The sequence below is a fragment of the Adiantum capillus-veneris genome, chromosome 3, assembly GCF_014529385.1.
Source record: "Adiantum capillus-veneris isolate H3 chromosome 3, ASM1452938v2, whole genome shotgun sequence".
NCBI classification, from domain to species: domain Eukaryota; kingdom Viridiplantae; phylum Streptophyta; class Polypodiopsida; order Polypodiales; family Pteridaceae; genus Adiantum; species Adiantum capillus-veneris.
In genome coordinates, this window is record NC_140933.1 from 37,997,376 (window position 1) to 38,016,164 (window position 18,789).

Sequence of the window (18,789 nt, forward strand, 5' to 3'; positions counted from 1 at the left end):
GTATAGACCCTTCCTTTCTGCATAAAGGCACTGCCAACAACAAAGGAAAGAACACATGTTCAATTGAAAGTAATCCTACTTTGAACATTATAAAGAGTTCTTCAGTTAGAGAGAATAGGTGGAATTAGAAACGTCTCAACAACTCACAAACACAGACAAGTGAGAAAGAGAGAGAGAGAGAGAGAGAGAGAGAGAGAGAGATTGCTAACCAGTGTTCGGGAAAAATCATTTTCACAAACATACAAAAATCCCTCCAAGACAAATCTGAACCGGTAATTTTACATTACTAGCCAATGTTTTTGCAAAATTACACTATTTTCCATGTATTTCAAGCGGAATTTTCTCCTTCTTGCACTCCCCTCAACTGGCTACTTTGATTTTGCAACCGGCTCAAGGCTAAGCTGAGGCACACTTTTCCCAAACATTGCTGCTAACCTTTGCGACGACCTGCTAGATGTGTTGTGTCGAGCTGAGGAGCTGCTGATTGCGACAACTTGTTGGATGTGTTGCGTCGACCTGAGGAGCTGCTGATTGCGACGAATTGTTGGATGTGTTGCACCAAGATGAGGAGCTGAAGAATTGTGATATCCTGCTGGAATAAAAAAGCAAACTTTGCTACCTTCGACCATTAAAGCAACGCACGTGACCTGTTAAATATAACGATGTAGCCGTTTGAAAAGAAATTCCACGTGGACGATCGAGAGAGTGAGAATTCAAAAGCGCCTATATGATAACGAAGTAGGGTAAAGGGGCCAGTACAATGCAAATCTAAGGAGTGCAGAGCCGCACGAGCTCAATCCTGGGTGGATTAGACACCTGAGGGGCGCAAAAGGTGTATAGAGGTGAGCACTCGTCAATAGAATCAACACCTCCTCCAACACTTTAGCATAGCGCTCATCTGACAAAGAAGTAAACATTTCCATGCAAAAGAGCCGTTCGGAAGCATTTGAGACAACCGAGCCCCAAATAATGGGACGTCAATGAAATTACCAGCATATTCCAAATTTTTTCCTCCGTGATGATAGTTCGCTGCTCATCATATGTATGAGAAGTTTTGATAATGACTCAACTCGCTCCCTCAGCGCGCGCCGGCATTTCTTTGCAGTGGAATATGCTCCACGTTTGGGGATGTAGGTCGTACCATTATCAACAGCCTCCTCACCATCCTCTGAGGACGGCATCACCCTTGACGGAACTGTACAGGATGGTAAACTGCGCCTTGATCTTTGGCTCGCCTTCAGCTCCTTGTGTGGATGCTTATGTTTTTGGGCAATGCATAAGCGAATTATGCATAACATTCCAAATATTGGTGACTTCTTTTCTAATGAAAATTTTTCCAAGGGACGTAATTGCATTAGCACAAGGTAGGATCTCTTGTACTCACTATTCATTCATGCAATAAAGTAGTAAAGTAGTAAATACCTCTCTAATAACGGAGTGGAGGGCCCTTAAGAGGGTTGATTAGGACCCATACACTGGCAACTCGCCTGGCAGGCCCTTAAAAAAGCAATGGACATGAGTGTGGAGAAAATCTTGGCGCTCTCTATCAAGTTCAGACATATTTTTCGTGTGTTCATCATTTAATTCTTTCAAATAGATCCAGTAAACAAACAGATTGGATTTCATTAATTTCGAAACGGCCGAAGTTGATACAATAGGGAAAGACTCGCCCTTCAATTTCACATCAAGTACAATTTTTCTGCCCTTTTTATTTGTCAATGTCACTTTCTTCACCCGATAATCGACCACGGCGTTGTTCTTATGGTACCAAGGGACTCCCAGGAGGACAACAGGTGAAATGAAGTTGGCCTTGGCTCCTCCATCAAAGAAAATCAGAGCTTCTTGATCTTTCACATTGTCCCAAGCTCAGGAAAGTTTTGTACTTTCATCAATCGTGCTTGGGTCAGTACCCATGCAATCTGGAACCAGTCCTGCTTTCATCTTGCCTTTTCTGCCACGTTCCTCAGCTGCTCTTGAACTTTCTGGTCTGTCTTCATTCTGTTCTTGCTGTGCCTTTTTAGGGCACTTCGTGGAGACGTGTCCATGTTCCCCGCATCTGAAACACTTCCCCTCTTTGATGTAGTTGGCCCTCTCTCGAAGAGTGAGCCGGGGTCGTGAATCCTTGTCTTTCTTTTCTTTGGAACTCTTACTCTTCTACTTTCATTACTAGAAGTTTGTTGGGTTCTTGGAGTCAAGATCTCATCAGTGGGGTAAGTCAGATTGCCCGAGTGTATGGCAAAACCCCGTTTCGTATGACCCATTAATTCTTGAATAGAATTTGACTTTTGTTCCAAGCAGTAGTCTCGGATCGCTGTAGGAAGTCCGCAACAAAACTGCTCAATATGTTCTTTAAACGAGACCTTCTTAAATAAAGAAGCTGATAGAAAAGAGCTCCCAAATCTCTCGTAATATGCATCCAGAGAATCTCCCTTGGTCATCTGAAGATGGTTCCAAGCAGTTCGTAACTCGTTCGTACTCTCATGTCAGCCAAGAGAAATAAAAAGCCTTTTGAATTTCAGCCATTTAACTGGCGCTTCCTTTCTCAGTAGAAGGGTAGACCACCATGTTCGAGCATTTCCCTTGAAGAAAGATGTAGCCGTTCGAATCTTGGAGTGCTCTGAGTAATGTCCTCCAGAGAAAGCTATGTCAAACAGCTATATAAAGGTCAAGGCCCTCGAAGCATCTCGAAATTCAGAAAAAGAGTCAAATTTAATTGACTGTCCACCTTCTTTGAATTCTCTTACTTTCTTGCTTTTATCTTTGAGGAAGTCATATTGGTTGGCTTTATAAAAATGCTTCTTCTTTGCATAAAACATGTGATTGTTGGAGTCCGAACTATCGGAGGATGAGTCCTTGGTAGAACTGTCAAAAACTGGGTGAAATTTAGGCTTCTTTGCCTTTTTCTTGCCCTTTCTGAAGCTTTGCTTTTTGCTTTGCTTTTTTCCTTTTGTGTCTTTTTTGCTCGAATCAAAAGAGCTAGAAGAACTTGAGAAGAAGAAGAAGAAGAAGAATTGGGTAGTCCTTCAAATCGTACACGCTTCTTCTGCTTTCTTGCCGATGCAAAAGTAGATTGACGACCCAAATAACCCGGCAAGGCAGTTCCTTTTTTCAGCTTTTTGTCGTGCTTTTTGGCTTTATTGTTTGCATCCAAAAGCCAGTTGATGTGTGTCTGAACCACTTCTTCTAATTTTTGCTCTGTAAACATCCTCGGAGAAGGAGGTTTCTTGAGTGCCGATTTAATGAGTGGCTCTGTGGCCTTCTGTCACTAGGTGTGCATTTCTTTGAAGGATTGCTGAGTCAAAATTTGTGCAAATTTTGGATCCTTCACAATGTTAATCATCATCTTTGTTGCATCGTCAACCAATTGTCGACGTTCCATCTCTTCAATTTCAGCTTGAGTAGGCCGAGGTGGGCCATACTCTTCCTCTGACTGCTCATGAGAATCTTCTCCGCGATCTCCTCCCGCATTCCCAAATGCAGAAGAAGTCGACCGATCTCTGTTGGAATCCATAAGTGTCGCGAGAAAAAGGATCGGATTTTCGGTAGAAGAGAAATCGTCCGTGCTCTGATACCACTTTAACAAACTTGGACACTCCAAGTCAAGATTCTACCACGACACAGCAGAGATTCACTTCAAAACAGTTCACATTTCACAATTAGGTCGACATTGCCCGGCGGAGTTCCGTGCCTAGAGATATTGGCCCCAAAGACTTGCACCCCTTTCGGTATTTCTTTTTGTATTAATCTGTGTTCAAAGTACAAGAAGCGGGTAGGTGCTCACTCTCAGACTTTGCGTCTAGATGCTCTGAGAAGTGAGGCCCTGCCCACTTATCTATTGTTACAAGGGATGCCCAAAAGCATGTAGTTCAAAAGCTTCTCAAAATAAAGCAATTATCCCAAAAGCTACAAGTAATTTTCAGCCAACATAATTTCCGAAAATCCGTATGCTCTACCACGTCAACAAGTCAGCGCAAAAGCGGGATTTCCGTACGGCTTGTCATCAGATTTTACGGAGCGTCCGTACGGTACTGCCACGTCAACCTATCGCCGCGTTTTGCGGGATTGTACCCTACTGCCACCCTGTGTGAGTGTGTTTGGGGGTCTGCTGCCACATCACCAGTTTGTGACAGTGAGAGCTTATACAAAGGCTGATACAAGAGTAGCAAGGTGTACAATCCTCAAAAGAGCTAAATCATAGGAGATCCATCATTGGTCGTTGGCGGATCTCATTACGGTCAATAGTCTGACCGTGCGTCGTGCATGTCGGGCCAAAGTGATCCGAATCCTCTAATGCAACCTCCGTCGATGTTGTGTAGTCCTTCGTAGTCGTGGGCGTCTAGATTTCCCTAGCTCGGTCGCTCGATCGATCAACGTGCCTTTGGTGTGAGGAGAATGTGAGCTCTAGTGTGGTAGCTGCTCCTCTGGGCGCCCCGTGTGCACTCTAAAGAAGTCTGTGATCCGCGTCTGAGACTGGCTAGCCTCTCCTCTCATCACGCTCTCTGTGTGTGTGCACAGCTCGACCAAAAACAAACTGAGACATCCCTTGTCCTCAGACCCCATGACTCTAGAGAGTGGTCCAAAGCTCTCTCTGAACAGGCAGTGAAAGCGGCCTCGTATCTCATAGTAAACCGGGCAATGGCATGTGTAGTGCAACTCTGTCTCAGGCTCCATGCGACATAGGGGACATGTCCTGGCCTCTGCCGGTACTCTACTATATCTACTTGTCTCGATCCGAAGCTGGTGTGAAGATGTGCGTAGCTGGCCAATAGCACATCATATCCCATGAGATAAGTGGGTGTGCATATATCTGGGGCTCGTCACAAAACCATTCTTAGTAAGCTGGAGAAGATGCTCTCTATAGAAAGCCATCTTTGTGCCCGTCTCCTGTGCCAATTGTAGCCAAGTCCTCCTAGTATCTATCTGAGTCAGGTCTTGGCGGATGAGCCTGGTGATCTCGGACTGTGTAAGAGTTAGAGATGGTGCATCCAATGAGTACTGGAAGGTGTGAGGCAAATGATGAAGATGTTTGCTGCCATGTCCACTGAATGACAATACTCCATGAGTATAGCAGCAGTCTGGGGTGTCACAACAGCCGAGAAATCTCCAATGGTGAAGTACCGTCACGAGCAGTATAGCAAACTGTTGTACTCCGCCGAAACATGGTAAAGATACTGCGTGAAGGTCTCGAACTGATTGTGAAAACAACTCCTTGTTGTAAAAGAAGTGCCAATAGACCTGCAAGTGTCCTGCCCAATAGGATCTGTGGTGTCTGTAGTCATACCATCTGGAGAAAATGGGGAAGCCCAAGAACCGTCATGAGAATGACCGGAAGCTTGCCAATGCATGAGCCTACAACCCATTGTGGCCAGGTGGCTAAGCTGTGAAAAAACTTCAGGAAGGCCAGATGTAGCAATCTGCGCCGTAAACATCCTCCGAAACAAGGAAAGTCGGACTAAACAGTCTGCACTGTAGAAGCTACCGTAAGCTGCAACAGTCATTGAGAGACCGCACGGACCACCCCCAGATGGTGTCCTATCAGTCGGTAGGTTAATCCAAGATGAGGGGAAAGCCAGACTCAACAGTCTGCACTGTGAAGGGCCTCTGAGAAGAGGTGTGGTCAGACCAAGCTGTCTGCATCGTGATCATCTTGTAGAAGTAGGGAAGCCAGACTGAGAAGTCTGTGCTGTGAAGATCCTTTGAGAAGAGGAAAGGCTAGACCAATCTGTTTGCGCCGTCTTGCCTGTATCTCCTGCCTCCAATTCTCTGGTGTCTACCAAAACAAAATCCATGCCGACGACCCCACCAAACCGCGACTCGATGTGGCTCTCAATGTGAATGAGCTGGGAGTGGCCTACTGCCTAGGTCGGGGGATAAGTCTGCTGTAAGGTTACCGAGGGTGAGTGTAAGCAACTTTGAAGGTAGCAATCCAAATGATCAGGAGTGTAGAAGAGCAACCGCACTACCATCCAAGCCAAGCTCCGGGTGACTCCGAATGTAGTCGTGGGATGCTTGATCTCCCGCATCTCGCGGGTAAACTCTCCAAGAGAGTCCAAAGAACCGAAGTCCCACTCCAGTCTGTAGATCCAAGCAATGAACCTGTCCAAGGAGAGGTCCAAGATCAACTCCCTAAGTCCATGTAGATGCTCCTGTGTAAGCAAGTGATCTGACGTGTCGAGGTCAAGTGGTAAGTGTCTGTCCACCCAAAATGGCGGTGTCTTCTTTGGGAATGTCGGAATCCCATATGCCATGAGCATGGCCATATCTTGTGTGAACTCCTTTGATGAGTGCATAGGTGTGTCCATAGCAAACCACAAGTCACCACCCCCTCTGGAGTGCACAACTGCCAAATGATGGCTGGAATGAATGGATCTCCCAAGGATCATGTCTACTCTTATGGTTTTTGGATGGTGGTGATTTGTGAAAGCTTGTTTGCATACCAAACATCAATATGTCTTGCTTGTGAGTGCCTTTTTGTATTGTGGTGATTTGTGAAAGCTTGATATATTGCAAGTTGGTGAACCATGAATATGGATAATGATTTTGTAGCATGTGGGTGTATGTAGTACAATTTGTTTTCTATTCTTATCAAGCTTTTATTTTTGTTTAGCTGCATTTTACTCCTACTCAACCCCTTGGTCAATCAATGACATTGCTTGATTCACTAAACGTACTAGTGTGACCTTTTAGACTGTAACAAAACGGATGTTGGCAAATGAGTAGTTGTATCAATGTGAATTTAAAATCAACATTTGGTATTTAGTGTGCATAATCAAGGCTGGTATCGGTGCAACATTATCTTTACACTCATTTTGCAGGTTTCTTATTCTCTCCGCAGTGGGGATCATGTAAAATGTGCCATTGCAGCTCTTACTCCTTTGAAGGCAGAACCTGAAGACATTTGTTTGGACATACTATATGAAGATGATCATTTACTCGTTGTAAACAAGCTAGCTCAAATGGTATGATGCACACCATAGTTTCATATTTGTTCCTTTCATCCATTAGATTGCAGTGTACAAGGTTCACTAACGCCAGTAAGGGTTATAGATTTATAGCGGCATCATATAAGTATCATTGATTTTAAATCATCTCAATAGTCTGTTCTTGTCTTATATATGAAATTGAAGTTTGCACTTTAAACTGTGGCTGATTGTAGTTTGGTTGTTGTAGCAAAGTAGAACATGGATCACTCCAGAAATCAACCACACGGGCACAATTTGCAATTGATAGATAAGTGGTCAATAAGTTTTTGAGAAAAGGATAGTGAATGGTGGTGGGGTTGTTAACAGTAGGCCCATCATGGAGGGGCATAGTTGGTTCTAGGAAGACCGGCTTATGACCACCTCCTAATCCTACCGTCAAAGACGGGGGTACAAGGAAGTCACATTATCCTCTGAAGGTGTAGAGATCTGTTTGTATCTTTCCAAGAACATGTCATTCAAAAGACTAAATATATCAAGGAAACTAATCTGCATTGACAGACACCAACCGCAGGTGAAAGTCCTTGATATTTTTAAGTGCCGGAGCCACCACAAACGTACAGTATATTGTCTCTGCCAACAGCTTTTGAGTTCTCCTGACCTAATACAGGATCTGTAATATGTGTAATGTGCCTCTCCACCAGTAAGTCTTGTTTGTTACACTAATAAAGTAACGCATTATAGTCATTGAATTTTTTTTTAACGTTAAAGAAAGGGAAATTTGTTGACCTTCTATCCGAGCTTCGCAAGAAGAGTCCGAAGCCAACCGCAGGGAGCAATGAAGCGGGTAATTTTTGTCTAGTTGCAGGTAGTCCGTATCCTTACAGACATGTCTATTTCACTAAGTCTCTTTGCAACTGCACTTACATCGTGTATCTTTTCGTGTGGGTTGGAACTTACCCAATGATTTGTTCAAGTTTTCGTTGTCAGATATTGACTTCCCTTCTGAGATGTCTACTGACGACTCTTTAAGTCTCTCATGGCTCTGCTTAGCGACCTTTGCGTCACCTATTACTAGGTCATCGCCGGGGTTGCATAGTCGGTATCACGTATCATGCTAAGGTGTTTGTTTTCATGTGGTATAAAGTTTTGCCCGCCCTAACAAATCTATTGACTCCATTATTGGAGAGGGCCAATAGTTGGCTTATAGTTCAAATGGTTGAAATATACATGATGGTAGTTCTATAGGTTCATGCCTATTTGCTTGCCATATTCAACTCACCGGTCTTTTGCTTTGTTGCGCCTAGGAAAGGTTCAACTTGCCTGAGCTGTTTGAAGATAAATCTCCAGCATCGAAACATCGGGTGAGGTGAGTCCCATAGATACATGAACACTTGTGCTATTCATGGGCCGACCTGAATTTTGAAACTTGTGCTCCTGACTATTAACTGTCCAATTTTATGCTACGCCTGGAAGTGATTAGGAGACACCATGTTCGAGATACTCTCAAGCTTGTGTCAAGTTCTGGCAAGTTTCATTCAATGTTTAACGTACAAAGTTTTACAACACAATAGAGTTTTGTGCAGATAATACATTGTCTCAAATGAGTTGTCTTTATTACCTTTATGAAGAGTTCCTGTTTATTTGTGTTTAGTATGTATTCGTAGGCGCGCATGCACATACTTTTTCTTGAAACTACATTTGCATTAATCACCATAACAACATAACCACCGAAAATCAGTGGAACTATGTAAGAAGGCTAGATAAAGTCATAGGAGACCCCAGACTACTAAAGTGAAATGTTTCCTAAATGGAAACAATCACGAAGAGACTAAGTACAAAAGTATGCATAAGGGCAAAACAAAAGAGCTGTTGTCGTGGCAAAAAGCCTGCTGAATATGATTGCATGTATGAGAAATAGCTGGGTCCACCATCGCACCCAAGCAAGAAAGTAGTGCTTTGCTGGTCCAGAAATACCTTGGTCAAGTTTAGGAACCACCCTGCTGTGAATGCAAAATGGATGGCGGAGGAGGATTTGGCAGATACTCCTCAGTTGTCACGAGCTTTACCTTGAGGCTTTGGTTTAGCTGGGACTATTGCATGTTGATGCAGTCCGGTGCGGTGTGTGCTGTGCACAAGAGGAGCCACTCCACTCCTTTGTCACAGATTCACAACAGATTGAGATAGAGTTAGCCATTTGTCTCTAGCATTTCAGGGGTGCTGATTTTTTGACAGAATTTTGCGTGGTGACTACTCTGTGATCTACATCTTTAAACTTGCAGCAGGGAAAAACTGGGAAAACTTGCGAACATAAGGACAAAGCTAGAAAGGGGGAGAAGAGAGGACAAAATCCACACCTCTAAACTTGCGGCATGAAAAATGTGAATAACTTGCCTCTTTTGCATGAATGTGTAAACATTAGGACAATGCAAGGAAGGGGAAAGAGAGGGCGACCATCCCATCTCCACCTTTGGTGGACAAAAAAAACAACAAAGAAAACATTAGATGCAACAAAAAACCACACAAGACAAGCAGAGAAGTACTGCAGAATACACATACAAACAAAAACTGCATGCATGTCCTCGTTGGTGCGTTCACCGATGCATGGGCTAACACATGTGACATCACAAACAAGTCCAATTATATTCACACATACTCAGGCGTACGCGCGCGTGCGCACACAAGAAAGGGGCCTAAGACATGTACATCGGCAGGAGTGTGACCCTTGTAGATGATGATCATACACCCACCATTAGTGTGATTCTTCACCTATAATTGGTGAAAAGTTCCTCCTACGTCATTCTCTGTCTACATGGTGGAGCTGTCTTGAACTAAGTTTTTTTATCGGGCCTTCATATCACTACTTGGTCTTTTGGAGGAAGGTACACATGGAAGCTGGGTGTACTTGATGTAGAGTGTCTCGGGAGCAAAGGAAGCAGCCAAAGGAATCATAAGAAGGTCCTTGAAGTAGGAAATCAGAGAGGGAGAAGGCTAGGAGTTGAGCAAAGAAAACAAGGCGCCATAGATAGAGCCAGACAAAGGCTTCTGAAGTTTTATATCCGCATATCCACATAGATGTAGAGTTGGTGATCCTATATACATCCACTCCGGCCTTCAGCTAGGCTGCCTTCATTGTAGAGTCTTCAGACATGTTTAGTAGCTCTATTATAGGGATGAGATGTCATTATTTGAGTTGTTGATGTATTTTTCTTCTTATTAGGATTCACGCTAAAATGTCATGTAAAGAAGATCTTATATATACCTAAATGAATCCAAGATAAGCCCAGATTCACCCTTGAAGTAAGTGCAAGGTGCAAGATTCACCCTTGAAGGAAAGTGCAAGGTGTAGACCCATGGTAGTCACCCACAAGACAATATAACCATCAGCTCCATCATGCATAATATTGACTAAATACCACGACGTCCCCACTAACGTCGTCAGTGCCCAATAGTGGGTGTAGAACTAGGTACTAACACATGCTCCCCAACACAACACACACCACACGCACACACACATGAGCATACATCAACACAAAGTTCAACGTACTGAGTTTCTGTCATGACTCCGGAGATCAAGGGCAGAGTCAACCAAATGTCATGTAAAGAAGATCTACTATACTGAGTACAACAATGAAATAGTCTTGGCTAGGTTGATGTATTTATTTGGACTACATGTCTATTGTAGCCGGTCATTGTATGACTTGTGCCCTTGAGGTGATCTTTCAAGAAAATAAATCGCTTAGGCAGTCACACACACGCGCTCACAAGAAAATGGAAAGGCATAAAAAAGGTAAAGCAAGGAAATCCATGTCAAAAAGAAAGAGAGACATTGCAACAGACTTGGGCACCCCAAGTCTGGCACCACACAGGAGAGAGAATCACTTAAAAATATGTCACACTTCACAGTTCAATTGAGTCGACATGGCCCGGCGTAGTTCCGTGCCCAAAGAGATTGGCACCAAAGACTGGCGCCCCTTTTGGTGCTTTTTTTTTTCCGAGAAAAAGATCCTTCTATTAGTTCATGAAACTGCCCATATGGCTACAACCACCTCTACAAGAGAGGGCTACAACAATCATGATGGGGAGACTCTCCCAATGAAAAAACAGCATATGTATAATGAGGCTAAATCAAGAGATGGGAGGAGGGAAAAGCCACACAGGCGGACAGTAGTGCCATTTGAGCACACCCTGGATCATGGTGAAAAAAGGCCCAGGATGCCAAAGTCTAAGGAAAGTCTCTTTGCGCTCCCACATGCGGTTGGAGCTGCCCTGGAGTCTCTCGAACTATCCTTTGAGAGTATGGATCAGCTCTAGCCAAAGATCCCGAACAACCTCTGCTGGTGGTATAGGATGAGCCTTGAAGATGCGGAAGCAGCGGGCCCGCCAGATGAACTAGAGTGTCAGGCCACTGATGAGCTCCCAACACTCCTCTCTCTCATTCCGCCACGCCTGTGGAGTAAGCTCTGTAGCAGGCTGGAGTGTAGGTCGACCCCCCTACATCACTATCACCCTGCTGGTGGAGGATAACTCAAACTGAAGCCGGGCCTGTGAGAGTGGACCAAGCAGCTGCCCCCCAAGTGTACTACCGAGCTGTGGAAAGAGTTGGCATCAGCCGAAGAACACGAAGCCACACCTGCTGTGCCAAAGGACAGTCCCAAAGACAGCGACGCTGACTCTCCACCAGATGGTCACAAGCTGCACATGTGGCCGAGAGACCACTATGTACCAGCCAGCTCCCAACTGTTGTAGCTCTGTGTGCAACCAGCTACTGGAACAAAGTGACTCGCCTCGGCTATCTGAGTCCCACAACCTCTCCCAAAAAGCAGTCAAGAACTCAGTTGTGAGACCCTCCTCCTGCCAATGAGGTGCTGTAGTAGGACGAGCCTCTCTCTGCGCTGCCAGTATGTGACGTCCCAATCGAACAATGTACTGAAAGAAAGAGACACCTAGATGGTCTGCTGAGGAGAAAGGGTCCCTCCAAAACCACTCTCAAGGATCCCACTGTACTTGTGCCACTGGACAGCTCTCCCAAGCCCACAGTCTCCAGTGGCCAGTCTCAAGAGCTGCTGGGTCGGGATCTATGACACAAGTCCTGCCACAGATGCCCACCACTCAGATCCTCTGAAAACAGCACTGCCACCTGTGGGGTCTCTACTGCAACTCGGTGTAAGCGTCCCTCACCCTGTAGCTCGAAAAACAGGGAGGGTATAGTCTTTGAGCAAGCCCGTGAGATGAGAACCTCCAGTTGCGTGAAGGCCCCCATCCACTGCTGACTCGAGAGGTATGAGCTGCTCAGCTGGTACTCCCTCTGAGATGTCCTGACACATGCTCTGCACTCCTCTCATGCCCTATATAGCTGAATGCCCTGAAGCTCCTCTGACAAGCCTGAAAACTGTAGCCAATCACCTAAAGTGCGTGCTGGACCCTCTGCCATGGGACCCCAGGAAACATGAGGCCGACTACCAACCAAGTGGCCTCTCTAAGTGCTAACCATGGGGTTCCAAACAAGGGGCTGTCTCAGGCGCTCCTCTGTGCAAGTAAGCTAACGCTGCTCGAGGCCTCGCTGCAGTTGCTCCCAAGAATGGAGCAGACTCACAGCGAAGCGGTCCTCCAGCCTCCTGCTCAAGCCAACTCTGCGCATCTCTGTGAAAATCCATCTAGTCGAGGGTCGCCAAGGGTCTCTAGCCTGAGGCACCCTAGCACTAAGCCGCTGAAGCAAGAACTCCTTTCACGGCTCCTCTCTTGGAAGAAGTCCTCTGACAATAAACTTCCCAAGAAGGGCTCTGCTCTACTGTGCTGGGTCTATGATCCCAATCCTCCCTGAGAACAAGGAAGAATGATGACCTGCCATGCCACTTTGGCCCGGGCTATCTGAGTGTCACGCCCTGACCAAAGGAAGTTCATGATCAGCCTCTCAACTTGGCTGATGTAAGAACTCGAAAAGATCCAACAAGAAGTGATGTACCACATAGTAGCCAACAACACCTGGTTGGCCACTACAACTCTGCCTACCATAGAAAGTCGTGCGGAGCTCCAATGTAACAACTTCCTCTTGATGGACAAGAGGAGGGGAGCAATCTACTGCTCAGGAGACAGGTCCAAACCAACCTGACAGCCCAAGTACCGAACTGCAGTCCTTGGGGGAATCCACCTGAAACCCTCACCTGGCATCCAATCCGGCGTAGGAGCACTAAAAGTCTCAAGAGCCTGCTCACACCTGTGAAGGTTGGCCTCTTGGCCATCCAAGTACAAAGCTGAGTCGTCTGCAAACTCAACATCCAGTAGCTCATCTCCCTGAATAGGGAGCGCTAAGCCACGTTAACCAACCTGCTGTAAAACCAAAAACCTTCTCATCGCCTCAGCATAGAACAGAAAGAGGAAGGGGACAAGAGGGCAGCCCTTTCTGACCGACCGTGTGAGCATGAAACGATCACCTCTACCTCTTGACAAAAGTACCTGACTGTGTGTCCGTCTGTACAGAGCTGACACACCTCTGATCCAAGCATTTGAGAAGCCCATCCTGTGTAGAGTGCCCTCCAAAAAGTCCCAGTCAACTCTGTCGTAGGCCTTCTCAAAAGCGAGAAGAAGTATCACCAGATCCTCACCACGGAGCCGAACGAGTGCAGAAGCCTCCCAAAAAGTAAAGATATTGTCAAGGATACTACGCTCCTTGACAAAACCTGTCTGTGTCCCATGTAAAATGCTCTCTAAAAGTGGCCGAATCCTCAAACTCAGAGCCTTGGCAAGAATTTTGTAGGCTGAGTTGAGGATGGTGATGGGGCGCCACTGTCGAATTTCATCCAAGGAGCCACCCTCCTTGGAATAAGGTAAATAAGGCCCTCCCTCATGCTATCAGGCATCTCTCCTGTGTGCAGGATGAACTGAAAAGCATTGCAGAGATCTGAGCCAAGCAAGTCCCAATATTCCAAGAAAAAGCTGGGAGTGAAGCCATCCTCACCTGGACAGCTACCACGGGAGAGTGCTCTAAGAGCCATGTGTAGCTCCTCTAGCTGAAGAGGCAGCTCAAGCCTCTGGCGCATCTCCTCAGTCACAAGACAAGGCATCTGTGCCCACACCTGCTCTGCATGCATCCTGACGCTCTGGCTGAGGCTCCGCATACAGTAGATCACGATAGAAGTCAGTAGCAACTGCACGCATATCCTCTGGCTTTGAAGCAACTGACCCGCCTGGCCTCCTCAACTGGCTGACCTTGGCATGCGTATGCCGGGGTCCCGCTGCCTCAAAGAAACCGCCTTCACTCTTTCACCCACTTGGGTCCAGTGAGATGCCTGTCAATGGAAAGCAAACTCATGGCGCCTCTCCTCTATGCTGACAAGCTCTTGGCGAGCCTGCTGTAACTCCTCCAACCAAGGACTGTTTGGATGTTGTTCCCGCATCCTCTGCAAGGAAGCAACGCCCCGTCGGAGACGTTGCTCCTCTCTCACTGTAGCTAGCCGAGGCGAAGACTCCTGAAGAAAGAATCGACTAAGCTGAGCAAGCCCTGAGGCCACTCTGTCAGCAGGAGAATCCTGCAAGTCTAAGCTCTTTGTCCAAAGAGCCTCCACTCGCTCTCTGAGCGCAGAGTCCAGCAAGATCCTCTCAGAGATGCGTAGCATCGTGCTCCCTCTCCTCTGCCTATCATTCACTGTGAGGATCATTGGTGCATGGTCTGGAAAGGAAGTCCCTGCCAGAATGCCAACTTGTCTCGTGACACATCCCAACCCTATGTGTCCGTGGACAAGCTACACCACAGCAGGGTTCAGTCAATTCAGTCAAGTCTAGATTAGCAGTGATCTGGCACTTTTGTGAGTCTATTCGTAGACCGTGCATGCCTAATCACTTAGCATAGATGCATATCCTCCGGTTGCACACAGCATGATCATCGGAATTCCCATCAGAATCCATTAGCATTAATCAGGGGAATTTTCCAGTGCATTTAGCCTATTTTCCTATTTTTGGTTATTTTCACTTATTATTTTTAAGTGACTTTCCAACATAAGTAGGTAGGGCAATTTTGCTAAGTTAATATATAAGCAAACCCAAGTTAGCACTTTCTGGCAGAAGAGGCAGCAGGAGCTTCCCGCTCAACAGGCAACTTTTCAGCAGTACCCCCCAACGTTTATGGACTCCATCCTCGCCGGGCAGTCCCCATCCTCAACATCAGCCATTGCCATAGAAGCTCCCCTTTCTTGGCGGTTTTCATCGTCAGAAGGCATCAAGCATAGCGTTTTCCTCCTGACTACCTCAGCGTTTTTCAGCTTTTACTAACACTAGCATCTTCAGCATACCTCAGCGTTTTCAGTCAAAAACGCCAGCCATTCCAGCAGATCATCAGCGTTTCCATCCTCAGCAGACCCCTCGCGACATCAGTCAAAACCGCCAGCATATTTCAGCTTTTGGTAGCGTTTTTGCAGCAGGATTTCAGCCCTTGAAAGACGCAGTTTTTCAGCAGATCAACAGTAGCAGATTCCCCCCAGATTGGTTGCAGAAGTCCCCCCATCTTTAGCCCAAGAAAACGCAGCCAAAACAGTCATTTTCAGCCACCAAACAGTCCCGAAATTCAGCAATTAGAAGATCCCAGATTTCAGCCATCAAGTCGTCGTCGTCATCGGCATAGTCCCATTGCATCAGTCCATTGCATTCGCATTGTACACCTTTGTGCAATCAAAGTAGACCACTCTCGCCGACGAGAGTGGGGCCTTCGGAGGAGGGTTTTACAACCTCTCGGGTGTCGTATCTCTTCTCTCTCCTTCTCTCAATCTCATTCACTTGCACGCACAATATCCACCCAGTTTGTTCGTGATCATAGCACTCTACAAGACGGAAAGCTCTCTCTTTCCTTAAGAACTAAAAGGAACCTTGAGCAATAAAGATCACTAATCTTGAGAAAATACAACATTCATTCCACTGCACCTTACACAACTATCCCACCCAAGTCACAGAAGTGGTCACTAGTGTAGAAGCGATCTATCTGAGATAGATTCACTCCTCCCACTCTGCTGTCCGAATGAGAGAAGGCCAGGCTGTCTGGGGGGGCCTCACAAAGCTAGAATGCTGCCACACATCTGAAACCCGAAGAGTCAGACAAAACCTCTCCCAAGCTGCCAGCTCAACTCCATGCACTGTAGTATGGCTACCACCAATCCTGTTAGAGGGGTCCTCCAACATGTTGAAGTCACCTCCTATGCACCATTGCTTTGCCTGCGGCACAAACTCAACAATCTTAGACCAAAACTCTGCACGTGCACTCTCCACATTGGGCACATAGATGTTCAGGAAGCCCACGAGACAACCCTGAACCTGCATAGTGATCCACTAAGCCCTGCTTGGCACAACAATCCCTCTGCCCACAATGGCCTGCTGCAAAGAATCCGCAATAGTCATGCATGCCCCTCCCTGGATGCCTCCAGGTCCAAATGCAGCTGACCAAACAGTCTCATATCGTCCACGCAACAGCTGACCACGACGTCTAATGCGGCTCTCACACAGATGATGCTCCTGTAGCATAAGAAGGTCAATCTCTCCTTCCACAAGGCATCGCTGAAGCTCCTGACGCAGTCAGCCTCTCTGACGTTGAAACTGGGGCCCACCTAATCCCTGTACGTTCCATGAGACGATCCTCATGGGGAGCGAGAGAGAACTGATGCTGCCGTAACAGCTAACCGTGCTATCTTTGAGGCAGGCTTGGATGGGGAGTAATCCGCATCCAAACGTCCTCAAGATAGGCGTGACTGCAAAGAGTGTCTAGCCCAAGCCCGAGTAGACCAAGCCATGCGTAAAGCAACCTCCTCTATCCACGAGTCCTCATGTATGTGTACATAGCAATGGCGGGCTCTGCGTGTCAGCAAAGAAGTGAACCACAATGTGTCTACATCCTGTTGTGTCTGGAGGTGCACAGAAAACTTGGCCGATGGCCAAAGAGTCTGAAGCAAGTCTGTAACTCCTAGGTCTCCCATGTGATGAGAGAACTCTAGGGCGTGTGTCTGTAGCCACTCCAACACTAGGTCTATAGTCCACTCAGCCTGGTCCCTGCCGCATAGGGGAAACGAGAAGCCAACCGCTGAGTCCAAGGCCTCTATCCCCCTAGCTGCAAGGAACAATACATAAGCTCTGAAGCAGGTTGCCTCTAGGTCTGGTGAAGAGTCGCCAAGAAACCGTGTAAAGTCGTAGGCAAAGAAATCCCAACGACGACGAATGTCGAAACTCGGCAAATCATGAGGAACTACTGCAAAGAGAGACGTGATGTCGAGGGTGAGGCTGAGGTGGAGGTTGGAGCAGGGACCTCGTCCTGCTGAAGAGGGTCGAATCGGTACCCCGTGGGAACCCACTGGTGTTGCGCAGGAGCTTGAAGACCACTCTGAGTGCCAGGTTGGCACGGTGGCCCTTGCCGACATCGACCCCACGAACCTGCTATCAGCCCTCCTCCGCTTGAGCCCCAGGCTCGGAGGGTGGCTCTGCTTGCGTACTTTGTGACTCTCCCTGCTGCTGCTGGCAAACCTTGAGGGTTGGGGTTGGGCCTGTGGTGTAGGTCGGGGCCTCCTCCGTGGACAGGCCTTCGCAAGATGGCCATCTGTCGACAAATGAAACACTGATTCGGGAGTCCCGAATACTCCACGCTCTGTCAGAACCAACCCCCACTCACCCGAGAAAGTAGGATGACCTTCGGGAGAGTGTGGGTGTCCCTAATCAGAACACGTATTGAGGGAATCCCGGCGCCTTGGCAGCTATTGAGGCTGTCGTGCGAGGTGTCTCCAAGACAGTCCCAATCTCTGAGCCTATCCTCTGAGCCTATCCTGGACAAAAGTCAAACCAGAAAAGCAGACGGAGATGGGAAGGTCTACCTCCTCTACAAAAACATTTGAAGATGGGTCAAAACCATGTCTCCACTATCAAGGGTGAGCTCGAACTGCTCGGATGGTCAAGGGGCTCATCGCTATGACCTTGGACGCCATCTTGGAGGTCTCAAACTCTATTTGATAGTAGCCGCGTCCGAGGAACTGAACATCCAAGATCTTGCCCACCTCTGCGAGAAGGCGGGCGAGGAGAGGATCATGCAGCTCTCCTCTGCTTGGTCTGGTGCCGAGAATCTTGTAGATGACGGAGGTTGCCTGGAGGCGCTCCACCTCTGCTACGAGGCTCGCTTGCTTTGTCGGTGAAAGAGCAAGTCGGATGGTGGGCTCTGCAGGGTCGGGCGAGGGGGCTTCTGAGGAGTCCCTCTGGGGCGGAGCATGAGCCTCCATCTATGTCTGCTGATGTGTAAGGAAGGGGGCGCGTGAAGACAAACACCTGCGAAACCCGACGAGTAGAGTCCCTGCGAGAACTCCAATGCAGGGCTGAACAAAGCGAGGCCTTGGGGGGGGGGGATTGGACTAGAGGTGCGCACAGGACAGTAGCAAGCACTCAGTCTCGAGTTTCTTTGGGAAGTCCACATTTATATGGATTTCATTACTTTGGAAATGGCCGAAGCCGATACCTTTGGTGTTTCTTTTTGTATTGATGCTTGAGCAAATTACAGTTGCCCACGGGTCCTCTCGGCTCACAGGCTCGTCAACACAACTGAGCCAAAGAGAGACCCAGGGGTCGGCCCTCGGCCATGGAAAAACAATTACATGAAAAGCCTTTAAACTCAAAAGCACATGGCTCCAACAACACTAAGCTGCGAGGCGTTCTGCGGAAATTCGTACAAGTGCCACATTAGCACAACAGCATAATTGCGGAATTCCGTATGGTCTACCACATCAGCACAGCTTGTGCAATTTTTGGGTCTTCCGTAAAGCCACCCCGCCAACTTCTTTTGAATCTTTAGTGCCCCTAGGGCCCTGTCGGCAGGTGCCCATTAAGTTGGGACAACTTATAAGTTTTTGTCATG

The 18,789-nt window shown here is 47.2% G+C and overlaps 1 protein-coding gene across 3 annotated transcripts; it reads left to right on the forward strand.

Annotated features, from left to right (window-relative positions):
- Window positions 1-964: 964 nt before the first annotated feature.
- LOC147460775 (RNA pseudouridine synthase 2, chloroplastic-like) lies at window positions 965-8,510 on the forward strand. 3 transcript variants are annotated; one of them, XM_086499452.1, is made up of 3 exons: window positions 965-1,207; window positions 6,816-6,959; window positions 7,171-8,184. In XM_086499452.1, exons 1-3 carry the CDS (start codon window positions 1,061-1,063, stop codon window positions 7,225-7,227), a joined length of 348 nt encoding a protein of 115 aa, XP_086355578.1. In that variant the 5' UTR covers window positions 965-1,060; the 3' UTR covers window positions 7,228-8,184. The 3 variants fall into 3 exon arrangements, with proteins under 3 accessions (XP_086355578.1, XP_086355589.1, XP_086355571.1); XM_086499463.1 differs by lacking the exon at window positions 7,171-8,184 and adding an exon at window positions 8,233-8,510 and having other exon boundaries at window positions 967-1,207; XM_086499445.1 differs by lacking the exon at window positions 7,171-8,184 and adding an exon at window positions 8,228-8,510 and having other exon boundaries at window positions 972-1,207.
- Window positions 8,511-18,789: the final 10,279 nt, after the last annotated feature.

Coding starts and splice junctions, on each gene's coding strand:
- LOC147460775 (XM_086499445.1), top strand. CDS start 1,061: ATGACTCAACTCGCTCCCTCAGCGCGCGCCGGCATTTCTTTGCAGTGG. Junction 1,208..6,815: donor TGACGGAACTGTACAGGATG/GTAAACTGCGCC, acceptor CTCATTTTGCAG/GTTTCTTATTCTCTCCGCAG. Junction 6,960..8,227: donor TAAACAAGCTAGCTCAAATG/GTATGATGCACA, acceptor TGTTGCGCCTAG/GAAAGGTTCAACTTGCCTGA.